This window comes from Geotrypetes seraphini, chromosome 7 (assembly GCF_902459505.1).
Source record: "Geotrypetes seraphini chromosome 7, aGeoSer1.1, whole genome shotgun sequence".
Lineage (NCBI taxonomy): Eukaryota > Metazoa > Chordata > Amphibia > Gymnophiona > Dermophiidae > Geotrypetes > Geotrypetes seraphini.
The window spans coordinates 145,576,022-145,596,904 of NC_047090.1; the positions used below are offsets into that span (position 1 = coordinate 145,576,022).

The 20,883-nt window shown below is 44.1% G+C and overlaps 1 protein-coding gene across 3 annotated transcripts in view; it reads left to right on the forward strand.

Moving 5' to 3' along the window:
* Positions 1-20,883, forward strand: part of LRRC9 (leucine rich repeat containing 9) — a 584,298-nt gene that overhangs the window by 380,451 nt on the left and 182,964 nt on the right. For all 3 annotated transcript variants that reach the window (XM_033952892.1, XM_033952893.1, XM_033952894.1), the window contains exon 23: positions 291-468. In XM_033952892.1, coding sequence (XP_033808783.1) covers positions 291-468 — 178 coding nt within the window. The remainder of the gene's footprint in view (positions 1-290; positions 469-20,883) is intronic.

Consider the following 20,883-nt stretch of genomic DNA (forward strand, 5'->3'; position numbering starts at 1 on the left):
AATCCAGTTTGGGGGAATAGATTGATCACCATACATACAGACTCAATAGTAGATTAACAGAAAGACGATTATCCAGGTAAGAACCTAATCTTTCATTTCTCCTGCATTTTAGAACAGGCTCTATTAGCGTATTCTGTTCTCAAATACTGGTCAAACTTAAGACACATTGACCTGCACATTTCAATTCCCTGCTTCTAGGACCTGTCTAAAATAGGGCTTCTCACCAAGATCAATTAGCATACTATATATTTTCCTTTTAAATAAAATAATAGTTATGATTTTGCTTGCAGATTACTTCCTTAACTTTGGATGGCCAAAAACTTTACAAAATTGCCAATTTAGAAAGGTTGGAGCATTTACAATGGGCTTCATTCAACAACAATAATATCAGCAAAATTGAAGGGCTGGAACATTGCTTTAATCTAGAAGAACTCTCTTTTGATGAAAATTGCATTTCAAAATTAGAAGGTAAGAACAGAAGGTGTGGAAATTTAGTTTCAAATCTTGAATATGATGGAGAATGCCAACATCAAGAGGTCAATATTCAAAGTCATTTATCCAATTAACTGGTTAAATGGTTTATTTTAGAAACTGCTGACCAGTTACATTTTGGGCAAGTCAACCAAAATGTAATTGGTTAAAAGGTTCTGATGAGTATAATTAACTGGATAGCACTGATATTAAGTACTATTCAGCTAACTAAAAAACTGCATGTTGAACCACTTAAATATCAGGTCTAAGTTAAAAGGATAAATATACGTGGTTAACTGTAAACTGTAATATTCAGCTGCATCAATATTCAACCACATAACTAGTAAAGTCTATGCCACTGAATATTATTGGATAAAGTTAAAGAGAAGGGTGTCACTGCTTGTTATGCTTTCAACTAGAATCCTAACATAACATTTGTGACAGCCACTGTTTAACTTAAATGTAATTTGGACATTGAAAGTTATGACTGTCTTGTGGTCTAATGAGGATTTCATTTGCTAATGCTATTGGAGGATTTTGTTTATTTTCTGCTGTGAAGTTTGATATATTCTTTTTTCCTTATCTGAGTTTCTTAAGCAAGTGTATACTTGTGAATTGAAGTTTTTGACATTATAAATAGATTATTAAAAAAAGAAAAAAAAGTTATGGTCTATTTATTTTAAAAATTTATAACCAGCTACGGTACATCTGACAGTTCTGTGCAGGGTACAATAAAATATACATAAAAAACATACAACCACAAGACTTCATACAAAAAAAGAAATAATTTGAACTGTAAAACATTTTAACATAAAGCCTACTGATAAAAATGCTCAAATAAAATTGTTTTTAGACATTTTCTAAATTGCAAAAGCTCAGGCAGATATCTAACTTCTAAAAGCAATGTATTGCACAATGTTACACCTATTAGGGCTTTTAACATCCCAATACCAGCACATTGTGTGCTCCTTTTATCAAACCGCGGTAGAGCATTTTATTGCAGGCCAGCGAGGTAAATACTCCGACACTCATTCAGTTCCTATTCCAACAGCAAGGACGTGGACCATGTTTTGCCTAGGCAACAGGCTGTATCAGGGGCAACTGAAACAAAAATAAAAATAACTAATAATAAAACATACAAAAAAAAAAGATTGTGAAATAAAATCAAAATCATAAATACAATCATGTGAAATATTCAGTTCTATCTTAAGAAATATTCACATATCAATATCAAATCTTTTTTTATTTATCTCTGGAAAAGAAAGTGATGTAACTGCAGGTAAACAACCAAAATTTTCCTTGATTTACTCATGAAACAAAAGATATCCACAAAAATGTGTATTCTAACTGAGGAATAAATTAGGACACCCTACACCCTAATAGCTAGTGTTACCCCCTTTGACTGAAATAACTGTAGTGAGATGCTTCTTGTAGCCATCTACCAGTCTCTGACATTGGTCTGAGGAAAGTTTGGCCCACATCAATGCAGAATTCTTTCAGCTGTGAGATGTTTCTTTCAAATCACCCTACAACATCTCAATGGGATCAGGGCTTTGACTTGGCCACTCCAGGACTCGCCCTTTCTTAGTTTTCAGCCAGTCCTTGGTGGATTTACTGGTGTTTTGGGTCATTGTTGTGTTGCAGGGTCCAGTTCCGCTTCAGCCTTAATTTTCTTACAGATGGTCTCACATGTTTTTCAAGCAGTAGAATTCATGGTGGATTCTATGAGGTGAGCTGGCCAGGTCCTGCTGAAGCAAAGCATCTCCAAACCATGACACTTCCACCTCCATGCTTCACAGTTGGTATAAGGTTGTTTTCCTGGAATGTTGTATTTGGTGTACGCCCAACAAATCCTCTTTTCTGGTGTCCAGATAATTCAGTTTTAAACTCTTCTGTCCATAGAACACTATTCCAGAAGTCCTGGGTGTTTGTCCAGGTTCTCTCTGGCAAACTTCAGCATGGCCTTGATGTTTCTCTTTGAGAGCAAAGGTTTCCTCCTTGCACACCTCCCATGCAAGTTAAATTTGTGCAGTCTCTTTCTGATTGCAGAGGCTTGCACTTTCACATCAACAGTAGCAAGAGCCTGCTGTAGGTCCTGTAATGCAAACTGCTAGATTTTTTCACCAAATCTAGATAGGAAATGGAGCAGTAGAAGAATTGATCGTGAAATTATATGTGAAATGGGGGAGGAAGTGACATCATCGTGGCTCATGGCAGCCTAGAGGGATGGCTCCCTGGCCCCAATGCTGTTTATGCTGTTTTAATTATGCCTCCGAGCTCCTGCATTTGCAAACGAGCTTCTGTCCCATGGGGATTCTGCAGGGAGTACAATGATGGCTATGAGAAAACAAACAAACTGAAATTAAAGCCTTCTCGTTGCCGCTTTCGAGTGGGCCATCTAAATCTATGGCCAAAATGGTGCCGGAGTATCCTGAGGCTGCGATGAACCTGCTGCCCAAGACCGTTCTGCTGAGCTTCCACCAAGAAATGCGCGGCTGGTTCCAGGAGCTAAAAAATGAGGTCTCGGTGGTCCGTGCAGACATCAATGGAGCCATAGCAGATCTGAAGCGCGATGTTGGCGATATTGGCAGCCGACTGGGGGAAACTGTAAATGTTGTGGAAACCCATAGTGTTGAATTAACCCAGTTGAAGGGCCGAATTGCAACACTGGAGGACCAAGCAGAAATCACCACCCTAAAAATGGAATACCTGGAGAATCGCTCCAGGCGCTGCAATCTTTGATTCAGGCGAGTGCCAGATACTGTGTCAGATTCACGCTTCATGGAGGTGATTGTCCACATTTGCATCAGGGCCCTCGAGGCCGCTAGCTCTCCAGTGGAAGTGAGGAAATCTTTGCTCGATCGAGCTCATCGAATTGTGGGACCCTGTGATGTTGTGGCCTGCTTTCACTGGTATGTGGACAAGGAACATGTGCTGCGTGCAGTGCGGCATAGTGGAGGAACAGTCAAATGGGAGGATGCAGACATTGATATGTACCCAGATGTGGTACCTGCAATCTTGGCCAGTTGTCGCACGTATCGGGAATGCACGCGGATTCTTCAGGAGCGGAATATCTGGTATCTTTGGCTGTACCCTTTTGGGCTGGCTTTCACCCATGCTGGCAAGAACTACTCTGTGGTGACTGTGGCAGATGTTCAGGCCCGCCTGGTGGAGGCAGGGATGCTTTCAGCCTCGGAGTTGGCTCTGCTCCCTACTATCAAACCTGTGCGGGGCCTGGGTTGGCAAAAAGTGGCTAGGTCTGCAGCAGCCCGATGCCCCTTGGACGCTGCAATGTCCTCACAGTAGTTCTTTGGGATCTTTGCATATGTGGGACATTTTTGTGGTGGTTCTTGGGACTATATGGTTATTTCTTGTGGGGACTGATGTGAGAGGATTCTTTTGTCCTTGCATGGGGGGTCCCTTTGAGGCTGTTTCTCTACACTTCCTGTAACATGGTTTCCAGGTGTTTCGGTGGCTGGACCGTGTGGGGTGTGGGTGGGATGGAGGGAGGGGGGTCTTGGGGTGGTTAGGTGGGGAGTGACTGAGTGTTTTTGAGTATGAACGTCTGGGAGTGTGGACGCGGGCTGTGTATTCAGTGGGTGTGAGTATGTGTGTCTAGCGATTTATGTGTGGCTGATTGGAGAGCGCAGATTGTTTTGGAAAGTGGTACTCTCTTAGGTAACTATGATTAAGCATACTTTATCTTATACTGTCCGTGGACTGAACATCCTGCAAAAGCGGCGTCTGTTAAGGAATTGAATTGTTGCAAAATAGCAGTGGGGTTTATTCAAGAAACTCATTTTCAATCCCACTATGAGAAGTTGCTCTCCCATAAATGTTATCCTCATGTTTTTCCCTCCTCTAATAGAGTTCGTAAAAATACACAGGGAGTGGGCATTCTTATTCATAAAAACATCCAAGTTACTTTGAGAGAGGTGGTTCAGGATACAGAGGGGTGATACATTCTTATTAAAGTGCCCAATACTGGTCCGGGGACTTTCTTTACCCTGTTGTAACGCTTGCTGTTGGCGGGGATTTTAACCTTACCTGCTATCCTCAGGAGGATAACTCTAATTCCATAATTCATTATGCAAGAGGTGACAGTTGGGATTTCCTCCTTTTTCTCTGGTGGCAAGATTTGGTGGATATCTGACGATATCTCCATCCCAGCGAACGGGACTATACTTTTTATTCGTCTTTGCATAATTCGTATACCTGAATAGATATGTGGTTGACACCTCGAGACACTCTGCCGCGGGTCTTAGGATCTCTCATTGAACCTAGAGTATGGTCTGATCACACTCCTCTCTCTTTGGAGTTGAAAGTGGGCCTGGATAGGGGTGGCTGTAGTATGTGGCGCCTGAACGATTTCCTGCTGCGAGATCCGACTATCTTGTCATTGTTGGAGGCCAATGTTAAAGATTTCTTTGCCTTTAATGATACGGGAGAAGTTAGTACGAGTGTACTTGGGAAAGCTTCAAGGCCACTCTGCGGTTGTTGTATCTCTCGGGGGTCTTATCGCAACCAATGACTGGTCTCTCGACGGGTGGTACGGTTGGAGCATAATAATAAACAAGCCCTTATAAGAACATAAGAACATAAGAAGTTGCCTCTGCTAGGTCAGACCAGAGGTCCATCGCGCCCAGCAGTCCGCTCCCACAGCGGCCCATCAGGTCCAGGACCTGCAAGGTGGTTGGCGTCTAAACCCTTTCAGTCCCCTTATCCTTCTATGTAAGCCCTCTTTCGTAACCTATCTGTACCTCTATCTGTATCCCTCACCCCCCGTGTCCTTCAGGAATTTATCCAATCCTTCTTTGAAGCCCGTTAGGGTACTCTGTCCTATTACAACCTCAGGAAGCGCATTCCAGGTGTCCACAACCCTCTGAGTGAAAAAGAACTTCCTAGCATTGGTTCTAAACGTGTCCCCTTTCAATTTCTCCGAGTGCCCCCTTGTAGGCTGAAGAATCTGTTCCTTTCTACCTTCTCTATACCTTTCATTATCTTTTTGAAGGTCTCTATCATGTCTCCTCTGAGTCTCCGCTTTTCCAGGGAGAAGAGCCCCAGCCTTTCTAACCTGTCTGCGTAAGAAAGGTTCTCCATCCCTTTTACCATTTTCGTCGCTCTCCTCTGAACCCTCTCCAGTATTGCCATGTCCCTCTTGAGGTACGGTGACCAAAACTGGGTGGCGTGGCATTGGCGGCGTGTTGTCGAGATTTGCAAGAGCTTCATTTGGAAGGCATGGTTTGGGCCCTACAGCGGCGGCGGCGGCAACAGTTCTTTGAGTGGGGAGGTCATGCGAGCCGTTTGTTGGCTTTGCAGCTTCGGCAGACCCAGGCTTGTCACATCATCACTAGGGTTAAGGATGCAATGGGACAACTTCAATCAGAGGAAGCTGCTATTGATCGGGCCTTTTTGTCTTTCTATCAGACTTTGTACATCCCTGAGACTGAGGCTTTTGAGGTGGAGATATTTTTCTCGGGGGTCTACATGCCTCGACTGGCGGAGATAGATGTGAATTGGCTTTCTTTTCCCATCCAGCCTGAGGAGGTTTTGGAAGCTCCCGGTGTCGACAGTTTTTCGCCCTTATTCTATTAAAAAAATTGAGCCTTATATTGTGGAACCGCTTACACATTTGTTTAATTCCTTTTTGGAGGCGGAGCATTTGCCGTACTCTTTTCATCAAGCAGCAGTCTCCCTCCTCCTTAAACCAGGCCAGGATCCCCTCCTTTGCGGTTCCTATAGACCTATATCATTGCTGGGGGTCGATTATAAGCTGTTTACTTGCATTTTGGCAGTTCGTTTGCAACGTTTTATGCCTGACCTCATCCATGGCGATCAGTGTGGATTCATCTCTGGGAGACACCCCGGCGACAATATTCACAAGGTGTTGGACCTTATTGGGGTGGCCCATCAGTATTCTATTCCATCGGTTCTGCTCTTGGTTGACGCCGAGAAAGCCTTCGATAGGGTTTTCTGCCCTTTTATGCAGGCTGTCTTTCGGCGGGTGGGGATCTCGGGGAATTTCTTACATTGGTTGTCATTGTTGTACACTGACCCGGAGGCCTGCTTATGAGTCAATGTAAGGTATACGGCCCCTTTTTTGGTCCGACATGGAACCCGACAAGGATGTCCTTTGTCGCCCCTGATCTTTGCCTTAGTGATGGCTGAAGCTATTGGCACTAATGTTGATATCAGGGGGATTGCAGTGGGTGCGCAGGAGCATAAGATCTCGCTTTATGCAGATGATATTCTATTTATGTTGGCTCGTCCACATCAGTCTTTGACGGAAGTGCTTCGGGTTATGGAATAGTATGGTGCTGTAATGGGATTTAAAATTAATGTAACTAAATCTGAGTTTCTTAATGTGTCTCTTCCCAATCTTTCAGTAGATGATTTGCGTAGAGCTTTTTCGTTTCACTGGGCAGCTAAGTCGATCCAGTACCTTGGGGTTCATATTTCACGGACTCTAGCTGACCTTTTTCACCTCAATTATCCACCTTTGTAGCTGACTGTCTTTGCTGATCTCGACCGCTGGGAAGGCTTATGATTATCTTGGCTGGGCCGGATAAATGCTCTGCGAATGAATGTGTTGCCCCGTTTTTTGTATCTGTTCTTCTGCATGCCTCTCTCAGTTCCTAAACTGTTCTAGATTGGACACACAAACCGCCTAGGGTGCGGAGGGAGCGAATGTACTGGGATAGGTTCCATGGGGGTATGGGTGTTCCTGATTTCCATAATTATTACTATGCTGTCTAATTACAGGTGTTATTTCACTGGGCTTTCCTGTCCCGGCATTGGTTTTCCTTAGAACAAGCCCTTCAGCCCACTTTTCCGCTTGCGGCTTTGCCATGGCTTTCTCTTGACACTATTCAGGACCTACAGAAGGGGGCCCCATATGGGATGGCATGCACCTTGCAGATTTGGGTACATGTTAAGCGGGGTTGGATCCTGCGGCAGCTTTACTTTTATGCTACTCCAATTCGATTTGTCGCTGGGTTTTTCCCAGCAAGAGATACGGAAATATTCTGACGCTGGGAATGGGAGGGACTCCATGTGCTGGGTCAGTTGGTCCTTGGGGGAAAATTGGTCCCCTTTGCTGCTTTACAGAATATATATGACCTCCCAGCGATGGACTTCTTTGCTTATATTCAGCTTCGTGATTTTTTGAGACAAAAGGTGCTTCCTGAGTGGGAGGGGGCGGAGTCTGCCTTTCTTCAGGTATTTCGGTTAGGATCTGGGGTGGGCCTCATTTCTCGCTTATATAAAGCTCTCTTATATACTCGCCCCCAGGTTAGATCTTATGAACACAAATGGGAAGCCCTGTTGGGGACCCTAGACTTCCAGCAGTGGGAGCAGCTTTATGGTGCATTGCTTCGGGTCTCCTTGGCCTCACCATTGATTGAACAGGGATATAAGATGTTATTCCAATGGTATGTATTTAAAATACATTTTCACAAGAAAAATATAAAATGTCAGGTGGAACATGAACAGCACAGCTTAGGTTTGGATGTAATGTGCAATAAAAAAAATAGAGGAAAAAGCCTCAGACTAGGACCCTTCCACCTCCACAAAGGTGGTTAACAGGTGGTTAAGCGTTAACCTCATTGGCAAAAAACCTCCGTTGCACTCCAGAAAGTGAAAACCTTAAACAGAGCTGTTAGTGCTGAATGATAGGAGAAATAACTTTCAACTTATCTTCTGTTGATCGGTACACCAACGGTGGCAGGCGTTTCACAAGTCTGCTGCCTCATGGTGTAACGTATCCGATCAAGCTAGAGCCAAAACAAAAATAAAAAACTTTTGTCATTAAACTAGACTCCTGCCCTCCTTCAAAAAGTTAAATAAAACCAGCATGACATACCTTCAATCGGGACGCCAAAACGCATCTCCTGCATTAAAAGATGACTGCACCGGGTTTAAGAACTCCCGGTATGATGTCATCATAACCGGAAGTGACAGCACGGCAAGATAAGGACGCTGCTATGTATATATGATTCGATTTGCTGACAAACTATAACTGACTGACAAATCATTCAGATGGGATATAGATAAACCTGGATGTGATAAAAATATATCTATGGAGTGCAACATTTAAAACTCACTTTATCGTCTTATTTAATCATGTGAAAAATCGCTATTCCATCACCACGCATATATACACGAGGCTCCTATTAACCTCTATTGTCAAATTCCTATTTTTTATTTTATATGTATATTTTTATTTTATGTTGATTTTTGAAGTTTTTTTGTTATTCTTATTTTTATTTTTGCATCCTTATTAGAGGTTCCTCATATCCAGGTTATCACATATTCCCATCCTCTCACATCAGACTAATATCCTTCAATAGAATGCATTCCACTCTAGTTTCAAATTCAACCCCTCTGGTTCTTCACTGTTTAATTTGTGAATCCATAACTGTTCGGCCCGCAGGAGCCACTGAGGTCTGTTCATACAATCCTCACTAATATGGTCGCTCACGCAGCACCGTAAATCTGTAAATGCATAGTCAAACTCCAATGTGTAACTAAAGGGCTTGCAGTCTATTGTTCCATATACAGCTTTTGTGTTCTGTAACCTGTGTTCTAAAGAGGCGTGTGGTTTGGCCCACATAAATCTTGGGACAAGGACATATAAAGACATAGACCACGAATGTAGATGTACATGAAGTTACATGTTTTAGACTAAAAGTGTGGAACTTAGCTTCAAACAACAATTAAGTTCCACACTTATAATGTTCAAAGAATATTTATGATATTTAAAATATTTATTGTTTTAACACGATAAGATTTTGCATTAAGGTTGGTGAGTGGTGATTGACCAGTGATTGATAAATGAATCCCCCGAATGGATCAGCTTAGGCTGCCCTATAGTGAGTTGGGGAATGAATTTCTGAGGTCTCACCACAAATGAGTTTTATATTTTGAATTAAAGCTCAGCCTTACCATTCTTTTCAGTATTGATTAATGAATTATTTATGATCTTTGGCAATAGTTATTTCACCACTCATTTTTGCTGTTTATCATTTTTTATTTTTCAGTGGGTTTTTTTGTCTTTTTTGACTTAGTAAACCCAACAGGGTATTTATTTGTGAAACATCCCAGGATCTCTCTGAAATGTGAATTAACATGTAGAAGCACTCCTAATCAATAATAGTGCCTAAAACACCCAAATGTGAGTAAATTAAAGTAAGTGAGATTCAAAATTCTTCCACCGCTACAATCCTATACTGAATATGGTTATTCAGCATTCAATATAATAAAATAGTCATGCCATTTTTAGTTGTGTAAATGTGACCAAAATCAAAAATATCTGGAAAATTTCAAGACAAAAATATAGTACTTATTTTGAATGATATATCAGATACTATGTGCTCCTTTTACGAAGGCGTGTTAGCAGTTTAACGAGCGTAATAGTGCACGCTAAACTGCCGGCCATGCTATCCGCTACCGCCTCCTCTTGAGCAGGTGATAGTTTTCCGGCTAGCGCGTGATTAAAAGTCGCGTGCGATAAAGCCGCTAACACGGCTTCGTAAAAGGAGCCCTATGTCCCAATAATTCTGCGTGCTGTTTGAGTTCGACAGGGCTCCATTTCAAAAGAAAAAACCCCTTCCTCAGGAACTATAGCACTGCTTATCGTTGCCTGTAATCCAGTCCAGCAATTAATGAAACACAAATGCTAGAATAAAGATGGCCCTGTGATGACATTTTAGGGTTTTGGGAGACTTCTTTTAGCAGCTTGTGGTCTGCTCTGGGGGGGTCAACTTGCTTGGATGGCCAGACCTGGGCATGTTGGCAAAGTCCTCCACTTGTATACTATTTTCCAGACTGTGGAATGGCTAATGTCAAATTCTTTCAAGATCTTTTTAAATCCCTTGCTAGACTTATAATCAGTTACTAGATTTATAATCTTCTTTCTGAAGGCCTCAGACAGCTCTTTTGATCTCACCATGGTAGTCATTCTCACCACAGCAGTCATGAGCAACCAAACTAAGGGCTCCTTAGAACATATGAACTGCCATCTCCGGATCAGACCATCGATCCATCAAGTCTGGCGATCCGCACACGCAGAGGCCCAGCCAGGTGTACACCTGTCGTAATTCTAGTCACCCATATCCATCTATGCCTCTCGTAAGGAGATGTGCATCTAGTTTGCTTTTAAATCCGGGAACAGTGGATTCCACAATAACCTCCTCTGGGAGAGCATTCCGGGTATCCACCACTCGTTGCATGAAACAGAACTTCCTGATATTTGTCCTGGACTTGTCCCCCCTTAGCTTCAGTCCATGTCCTCTTGTCCGTGTTACATTGGTCATTGTAAATAACTTTCATGCTCTATTTTGTCGATTCCTTTCAGTATTTTGAAAATCTCGATCATATCCCCTCGCAGTCTCCTCTTCTCAAGGGAGAACAATCCCAGTCTCTTCAGTCGTTCCTTGTATTCCAAGTTCTCCATACCTTTTATTAGCTTCGTTGCTCATCTCTGCACCTTCTCCAGCAGTTTTATATCTTTCTTTAGGTTGGGAGACCAATGTTGGACACAGTATTTCAAGTGTGGTCTGACCAGTGCTCTATAAAGAGGCATTATAACTTTCTCCGATCTACTCGTGATTCCCTTCTTTATCATGCCTAACATTCTATTTGCTTTCTTTGCCGCTGCTGCACGTTGTGCCGACGGCTTCAGGGTCCTATCTATCAGTACACCCAGATCCTTTTCCTGTTCACTCTTACCCAGAGTTGCACCTGACATTCTATTCTTGTGTTCCTTGTTCTTTCTACCTAAATGCATTACTTTGCACTTTTCCACATTAAACTTCATCTACCATTTTTCCGCCTATTTCTTTAACTGACATAAGTCACTCTGGTATTCTGCGCTATCCTTCTGCGATCTGATTACCCAGCATAGCTTTGTGTCGTCTGCAAACTTGATGATCTTACGAAGGTGCTAGCATTTTTAGCGCATGCACCGGATTAGCACGCGCTAGCTGAAAAACTATTGCCTGCTCAAGAGGAGGCAGTAGTGGCTAGCGCGGATGGCATTTTAGTGCGCGCTATTCCACGCATTAAGGCCCTAATGCACCTTCGTAAAAGGAGCCCTAAATGTCTGAGGTTTAAGTAGGGCAAACTTTCAAAATGCTGAGTAACAATGTTCTAATCATGTGCACCTGATGTGATACACCTGGGTGTGATATAAGTGGGAGGATACGTAGAGGTGTCCTATTTATTCCTCAGAATACACATTTTTGTTGATATCTTTAGTTTCATGTGTAAATCACGGAAAAATGTTGTTGTTTACGTTCAATTACATCACTTTCTTTTGCAGAGATAAATAAATAAATAAAAAGATTTGACATGGATATGTGAACATTTCTTAAGAAAGAACTAATTACATGGGGTGTCCTAATTTTTTCATATGACTGTATATAAAAATGCAACATATTTACAGGAAATCAGTCACTTAAAAAGAACAGCAAAAAATTCAAACCATTTAAAAAGAAAACATAATGAATTACAAACTATCTACAAATATATCAAAAACTAGTCTTTAAGCCAGTTACATTAATGGGTGCTAGAATAGATGTGTCTGTCTGTCTGTGTTTCTTTCTCTCTCTCTCCTTGGCCACTGTCTGTGTCCTTCTGTCTTCCCCCCCCCCCCCCCCCAAGCAAAACTGTCTGCACCCAGCACACCCCTCCACCCAAAGCAGCCCCCTTTCCCTAACTGTCTCTCCATGGCCCCTTCTGTCTTCCCCCCACAGCAAAAGCTGTCTGTCCCCAGCACACTTCCCCCCCCAAAAGCAGCCCCCTTTCCCTCTCACTGTCTCTCCATGACCCCTTCTGTCTTCCCTTAGTGCCCCCAGCGCCGCCTTCCATGTCCTTAATGTCCCATTCAATGTCCTTAGTGCCCTCAGTGCCTATATCCTTAGTGCCCTCAGTGCCTCCTTCCCGTGTACTTAGTGCCCTTTCCCATGTCCTTAGTGCCCCCAGTGCCTCCTTCCAATGCCCCCCTCAATGCCTTTTAGACTTTGTTCCACCCACAGCCTCCCCCCAAAGCCAGCCTGCCTGCCTCCCATCCCCCTGTGCAGTAGAACCTTTCATTTCTACCCCCCCATTCTCCCATACAGTAGAATTCGCCATTTGCAACATATTTCTATCTACCCCCCGCCCCCCCATGCCACTACCGCTGCCATGCAGCCGACCCCACTGACCCTCCCATCGTGAGACGAACACAAACCTCCGGCCTGCAGCAGCTCCACAGCGAAAATCAAATCAGTAGAAGGCTGGAAGCAGAATGTTTAGAGTGCTGTGGAGCTGCTGCAGGCCGGAGGTTTGTGTTCATGTGGCGGTGGGAGGGTTGGATGGTAGGTTCAACCCGTCGGGCCGAATGTTAGCCATGTAGACAGCAAGGTTCGGACGCGCACCGCCAAGCGTTTTCATCGACCCGGGGTTTCGGCGCCATCGACGGAGGGAAAGAGGCGCAAGACGCGAGCCGCTTCATCTTGTTTCTTCGGCAGCCGGCTCCTCCCCCGGAGCGACTCCAACCTCTACCGGGCCCTCCAGTAGCTCACACTCGCAAATCCATGCTCTCCCAGCAGGGAATTTTGAAAGCTGCGGCGCGAGGTGGAGAGCAGGGAGGCTATGGTGACGTAAAACCCGCGCATGCACAATCGTTTATCCGCGACAGATCAGGGAACACAATTTTTTTAGTGCGCATGCGCGGCCTATCATTTTATTATATTAGATATGGTCATATGGGGCTCCTTTTACAAAGGCGTACTAGAGGTTTTATGCGCACTAGCCACTACTGCCTCCTCTTAAGCAAGTGGTAGTTTTTCAGGTAGTGCACGCTAATCCAGTGCGTGCGCTAAAAACGCTAGCACACGTATGTAAAAGGAGCCCATAGTTAAACAACTATGCAGTAATTTAAACATATAATTAGTTCTCAAAGAGAAAGCTAAGATCAAAAGATTCAAGTCATTGTAATATGTATGGAATTACAAAAGATCATTTACATACAAGAGCAGTAATAAATAAAAACAAAACATATAACTTACAAATTACAAATTTTGTAATAGTATATCAACTAACCTAATTCAAAAATAATGAACAGAATAAAAAAGCAAATTAGTGACTCAACAAGCGGTCTTCAGATCAGTGTGAAGGTGGCAGCATCCCATCAGCAAACATCCCCATTTTACAAAGTTGTGCAGCAATGGCACTGAAGACCATTAATTTCCAATGGGCTTTGGTGCAATTACTATGGGCTGCCGCAGTAATTGGCTTAGTAAAAGAAGGCCACTAATATGCTTTTATATATGTTCGCATTCAGGAACAGGGAGCAAAATGTTTTTAATTAAGAGCATAAAAAATAATTATAATTTTAAAAAACTATATAAAAAAAAATCAAATCAATAACTACAAATCAATAACTAAAGGCCCCCATTTACAAAGTGTTTTAACCACTTTGTAACCTCCTTAAGAGCCTCAGTATTGTCTACCATCTCTATATCAATGACATCCATTTCCTGGTTAAAATTAAACATAACATTGAGGAAACAATTATCAAGTTACAATCACACCTGCAATTGATAGAATACAGTACTGGCTACATGACAATTTCATGAAACTGAATGTCACCAAAACCTCCATCCTACTATCTGATCACCCTTCTCCTGATATACTAAGATCCCTTAGGAACAACAATTTCCTTATTGCAATAGTTGATAAAATGCGCAATCTTGGAATGATTCTTGACTCCAGCGCCTCCATGAAATACCAAATCTCCAGGGTAGTTTCCATGGTTTTCCATAAATTGAAAGTTATCAGACATTTACTTGAGGTTCTATCCTTCCCCAACTTTCGCTCAATAGTTCATGCCCTCATTTTTCTCTGCTTTGACTACTGTAACAGTCTTTTAGTAGGAATCTCGAAGCAGCATCTAAGAGCCCTGCAAGTTTCCCAAAATGCCACTATATGTATCATCACCAAAACAGTGAAACATGCCCATATAATCTCAGCTCTTATCTCACTCCACTGGCTTCCAATAGAACAGAGAATCATCTTCAAGCTTCTATGCCTGACCTACAAAGCTCTCCACAACTTAGCCCCCCACCCCCACCTCACTCCACATTGTTACAATACCAGCCTACTAGGACACTGCATTCCTTAAACAATCTTCTTCTTCTGGAAGTACCGTCCTCACGACTAGTTTGACTGGAAACTTACAGAACATCTTTGTTCAGTATTGTTGGACCAAAACTCTGCAATACTTTGCCCACAACACTTCATATAATCTCCAGCTTCAGATCTTTTAAAAAGGAGCTTAAAACCATTCTATTCTTGCGTGCCTAAGGAGGCTCCCCAAGGGTATCCTCCTGATAACCACCTTGGGCTGATTCCTGCATTGTAAATTTCACTGACTGTCCATTGTCTATTGTCGCAAATTAATGCTATGCATCCATTATAATCTGCCTAGAACTTTGGATAGTGTGGAATAGAAATGGGCTGGATTGGGCTTTGAACATTTGCGCATGCTCAAAGCCTTCTGGTCTCGCTCTCTCTGAGATTCTCAGATTCAGAATCTCAGAGAGAGTGAGACCAGAAGGCCTTGAGCATGCGCAAATGCTCAAGGCCCAGTCCAGCCCAGCACAAGCAACAGGGAGGATCTCCTTTGACGCACCGCCCAGCCCAGAAGAGGGAGAATCTTCGGGCACTGGCACTGGCATGTCCTATGTGTTGGTGCTGATACCGGTGCCCAATCGGGGTAAGGGATTTTGTTTCGGTGCTTGGGGGGGGATGTAGAATCGCGGAGGAGGGGGGGCGATGTGAGCGGGTGGGAGGATGCTGGTTCGCAGAGGGGGATGCCGGATAGCGGGAGGGGGGTATGAAGCAGCATCGGTGGCCTCAAGGGGGGGGAATGGAGCAGCGCTGGTAGCCTCGGGGATGGGACGAGGTGGAACGGATCAAAGCGAGTTTCCCTTACTTCCTATGGGAAAACTCGCTTTGATATACGAGCAATTTGGTTTACGAGCATACTTCTGGAACAAAATATGCTCATAAACCAAGGTTCCACTGTACAGTGGCGTACCTAGCATATGTGACACCCGGGGCCCATCATTTTTTGGCACCCCCCCCTATCTGTACGAAAAACATGATTTTTAGTAACAAGCCACATGTCACACATGAGTACCTAGGAAAAGGCAGCATCATACATATGCAGTGAGCAGTACAACATCAATACACCCATTGTAAAACTAAACAAGCCAGACTAGTACAGATCAATCCTACACCGTCAATCCTAACAGAAAACCATGTCTTTCGAACACACAGAACACAGAAAATACCTTTGCCTAGTATGGAATATGTCATCACAAACTAACCCCTCCCTCTTTTACAGAACTGTAGTGTGGATTTTAGCCACGGTGGTAACAGCTCTGACGCTCATAGAATTCTGAGCATCACAGTTGCTACCACCACGGCTGGCGCTAAAAAATGCTCCACAGTTTTGTAAAAGGGGAGATAAAATAGAAATACATAGACAAAGGTTAAATTGAACCAGCAAGAAGCTGGACTCTGCATACAATGCAACACCACAGAAACAGTGACACATGTCTCCTAAAGCAACAAATAAATAGAAAATTTTTGTTATGCCTTTGTCTTCTCTGGTTTCTGCTTTCCTCATCTTCTTGTTACTCTCTTCCTTCCATCCACTGTCTGCCATCTCTCTGCCCCTATATGGCATCTTCTCTCCTTCTATGCCCCTTCCAGAAACTGTATGCCTCCCCCTTCCATTTCTCCTTTCACCCCCATTGGTCTGGCATCTCTCTCCTCTCCTTCTCTCTCCCACACCTCTCTTCTGCAATCCCTTTCTTCCCTCATTTTCCTTTTCAATTTATTTTCTGCATCCATCTAGATTACGTTCTTACTACCCTCTCATCAATTTCCTTTTTTACTGTCTACCTACAGCTTGCCACCTCTTTCCCTCACCCCCTCCAGTATTTCCCTCTCAGTCCTTTTCCCCCATCATGTGCCCTCTTTTTATTTATCCCCTCCTTCCATCCTCTTCCCTCTTCTCTTTCTCCCTTCTCTCCACTTCCATCATCTGCCCCTTCTCCCCACTTCCATCATCTGCCCCTTCTCTCTCTTTCCTCCCACTTCCATCATCTGCCCTCTTCTCTCTCCCCCTTCTCTCCACTTCCATCATCTGCCCCTTCTCTCTCTTTCCCCCACTTCCATCATCTGCCCTCTTCTCTCTCCCCACTTCCATCATCTGCCCCTTCTCCCCACTTCCATCATCTACCCTCTTCTCTCTCCACACTTCCATCATCTGCCCCTTCTCCCCACTTCCATCATCTGCCCCTTCTCTCTCTTTCCCCCACTTCCATCATCTGTCCCCTTCTCTCAATCTCTCCATCCACCATAGACCCATCTTTCTCCCTCACTTTTCCTATTTTGGCAACAAGATCGGCAAGGCTCCCCCCCTCCGTGACGGCACTCAGCGGCATAGGCGCCCCCCCCGCCCCGCGACAGCACTCAAGTTTGGCCTCCTTCTCCCAGCATCAGCAGAACTTCAGGTCGGCAACAGGTGCTCAGTCAAAAGCTTCCCCTGACTGAACTGCCTGGGTGGAAACAGGAAGCTGAGTCAGGGGAAGCTGTTGACCGAGCACCTGTTGCCGATCTGAAGTTCTGCTAATGCCGGGAGAAGGAGGCCGAACTTGAGTGCTGTCGCGGGGCAGGGGAGGCACCGATGCCATTGAGTGCCATCACGGAGGGGAGGGAGGGCGCCGATGCCATTGAGTGCCATCGCAGCCCAGGAATTTTCCGGACCTGTCCGGCTGTGCACCCCCCCTAAAGCTGCACCCGGGGAGGATCTCCCCCCCCCCTTGGTACACCACTGCCACTGTATATCTTTTCTGAGATATGGCAACCAGAATTGCACACAATATTTGAGGTGCGGCTGTACCATAGAGCAATACAATTCTATAAAAGGTAATCACCATATATAAAATCACAACACCCCTACATGTGACTGACTTTTAGGTGTACCCATTTAGACCAATGAAAACCAGTCTTAAATACCTGTGCAAATCAGGCGTATTCTGTAAGAGTGCACCTAACTTTTAGGAACACCCGTGCTCCTTCTCTGGCTATGCCCCCTTTTGAGATTCACACACAAGAACCATACGTGCACCACTTTATAGAATGCACTTAGAATGTTGTGTGCATAACTTGTAATTAGTGCCAGTATTGATTATTTGGTGTTATCAGCACTGATTACTTGTTAAATAATTAAGATGCTCTTGCAACTTGGGTCACATAATCTGGACCTCAATGTGACTAGTTACACTGATCAATGCTCATTTTGGTGCCTCAAATGTTAGACCTGTTTCTGGGTATATTTGACCTTCTTTCCAAAAATGGCACCTGTTTACTATCAGCTCTAGTTTTTGAGATACAGAACATTTGCCATATACCACTCTTCACTCTGCTCGCCCTTTAAAAAAATCAGGATGTTTTAATGTACTGTTTAAATTAATATCTTTTAAGTATGAAGGAAACATATTAAAAATTAAAAGTGTTCAATATGAAAATCTACTTATTTCATTCCAAAAGCACATGTTTATGATACATAGTTTTCAGTCATTCTACACACAAGAAGCTCCTTTTGTAAGACTTGAGAGTGGGATCTGCCAGGACAATCCTGCATAAGATTCCAACAATAGCCTGCCATCATGTGTACATCCCATCTTCATTGCTTGGACCTGTCACACCAGACTGCGATGGCAGCCCTCTGTGGAAGAGGATGCCTGCTCCCAGCTTGTCCTGGAGAGGGTTGATTACATGACAGACGCCTTATACAGTCTTATCAGGGCCATGAGCAAGGTGTTGGCTTATGTTGTCTTGGTTCACAGAATGCCCTGGATCAGGCCATGGAAGGGCGACTCAGTCTCCAAAGCGACCTTAAGCATGCTGCCCTTTTAAGGGACAGATGCCTTTTGGTAAGTGCCTTGATGACCTTATGGCCATTGTGGCAAATTGCTGCCCTAAGTCTCTGCCAGAATGTAGACCTCGCTGGCCTTCAGGTGGGAGTAGAAGCAATTTTCATATCTCCTTTTATTCTAGACAGTATAACCAGGGGGTCCTTTGTCCAGAGGTCCTTCCAGGGTTATAGACAGCGATTCAGCGGTTCCAGATGCCAGCAGTCCTCAGAGGCTCAGATCGGTCCTCCCTCCAAGAATCCCCAATGACACCAGGTTGGTGGCTGTGCCTCTGCATATTGGGGGGCGGCTGTCAGTGTTTCGAGGAGAGTGGAAGAAAATTTAATTGGCCAATGGGCATTGGGTATCATCCAAGTGGGTTACAAAATTGAGTTTTATTGCCCTCCTCTGGATTTGTTCCTTGACTCTCTGGCCAAATGGCCGGAAAAGCAGGCCAAAGTAAGGGTCATACTTCAAAGACTTCTGGACATTCGGGCCATAGAGCCTGTTCCCAATGAAGATTCAGGCACAGACAGATACTTCAGATACTTCATCTTGCCCAAGAAAGGCACAGAAGCCTAGAGGCTGTGACAAATCTAGCGCTCTCCCTAGCTTTGACACAGGGTTGGAGAAGGTTGGTAGTCCCCGAGGCAAGAGAGCTGGTCAGGTTGGCTCTGCAAAGTATGAAATGCTGACTTCACTTGGACTATCCCGGGAGCCAAGAAACTACAGCTCCCAGAAGGCCAGGCTCAGCACAGGAAGCTGTCACTGAGACAGGCACAGCTGCAGAGAGATTTATCTCCCTTCCCCCTCTTCAGAGCAGGGAGGGGCGAATTAGAGGAGGTTAAAGCAGAGCAGCTGAGACACAGAGAGGAGGAGGAGCCGAGGAGGCTTCAGGGTGAGCTTGGTGGAGAACACTCTCCTCCTCAACTGAATGCTAATGAGCTGAACCAAGACTGGGACATGGTGGACGTCTCAGGAGTGCTTGAGGCTGGAACGGAGAGACAGTTGGCCAGCTGTGAACCAATGGATATTGGTGTGTCTCCTATGCCTAGGGAATGCTTAGAGGCAATGGACAAGGCCTGAACAAAGGTGGGAAATGAATGACTTCTTGGTTTTTTTCTCACCAGTTTTTTTTTGTTGTGAGTTCTGCTTAATGGTTTGAATGAAAGTGTTTGTATGCCAAACGCTGGGGGAGAATAGAAAAGCTATCCTCAAAACACTGATAATTGAACTGTGAAATTCCACTGCAGCACGGATCATTTGTTTGTTCCCTCTCAGCTCCGCTGGGGAGTAATTAAGGGAGATAACGTTTCTCTGAAACAGCCAGCACAGGGGAGCTTCTTTAAGGAGAGTTCCTTTTCTGCAGTCACTCTGTGGCAGGGCTGCAAAGTTAACTGTGTTCTTTTGACCTGGTTTTTTTTTTTCCTTTCTGCTTTTGTAAAAGCTTTATTTGACCTGGAGAAAGAACTGTGGTTAGTGCCATACTTGTCACACAATTGGCTGGTGAAGAGGACTATATTACAAAGATTAGAGTCCAGCCTTAAAGGTTTATTGTGCATTTTATTTTTGTTTTGGACATTTAGAGTCAGACTGGTATGCACAAAGCCAGTGTGGTTAACTTAACCCAAAGTTTATGTTTCTTTCAAACCTATGTGAGAATTATTACAGGACGCTAAGAGCAATTGTACAGAACAATCCAGAACCACAGGAATAAACTCAATTTGATTATTCTGCTATCCTGGATTTTGAGGTGTGTGAGTTTCTTTTCCCTTGCCTGTTTTCTTTTGGTAATGTCAGGGAATCTGATATTATACCTTAGGCAGACGCCTAAGAAGGCCTGAAGGGTACTCTGGTTAAAAGGGTACATGTATGGACAGGGACAGTCACAGTGTTCCAGCTCGCTGCCATGAACAGGAGCTGGGTAGGTGTGACAAGGCTCATCTTAGATCTCAAGGCTATGAATGTCTTTCTGAGGGTTCCTCATTTTTACATGGAAACGGCCCGGTCAGTCATCGCGGCTGTGGCTCCTGAAATATTTCTGGCCTCCCTGGACCTCATGGAGGCATATCTGCATATTTCTGTCTTTCCAGGCCACAGAAAATATTTGAGGTTTCATATATTTCAGCAGCATTTTCAGATTGCAGCCCTTTTCTGTTTGGATTGGCGACAGCCCCCTGAACTTTCACCAAGGTTATGGTGGTGGTTGCAGCTCATCTCCAGAAGTTAGGGATCCAGGTACATCTCTACCTAGACAATTGGTTGATCAGAGCCCCATCCAGGCAGGAGTGCAAGATGGCAGTGCAACATGTGTTGGAATTTCTCCAGTGGTTGGGCCGGATTGTCAACTTCAAGAAAAGCCATCTGGAATTGACCCAGACTTTGAAGTATCTGGGAGTCTTTTTGACATGGCTAGGGGACACATTTTTCTTCCTGAACT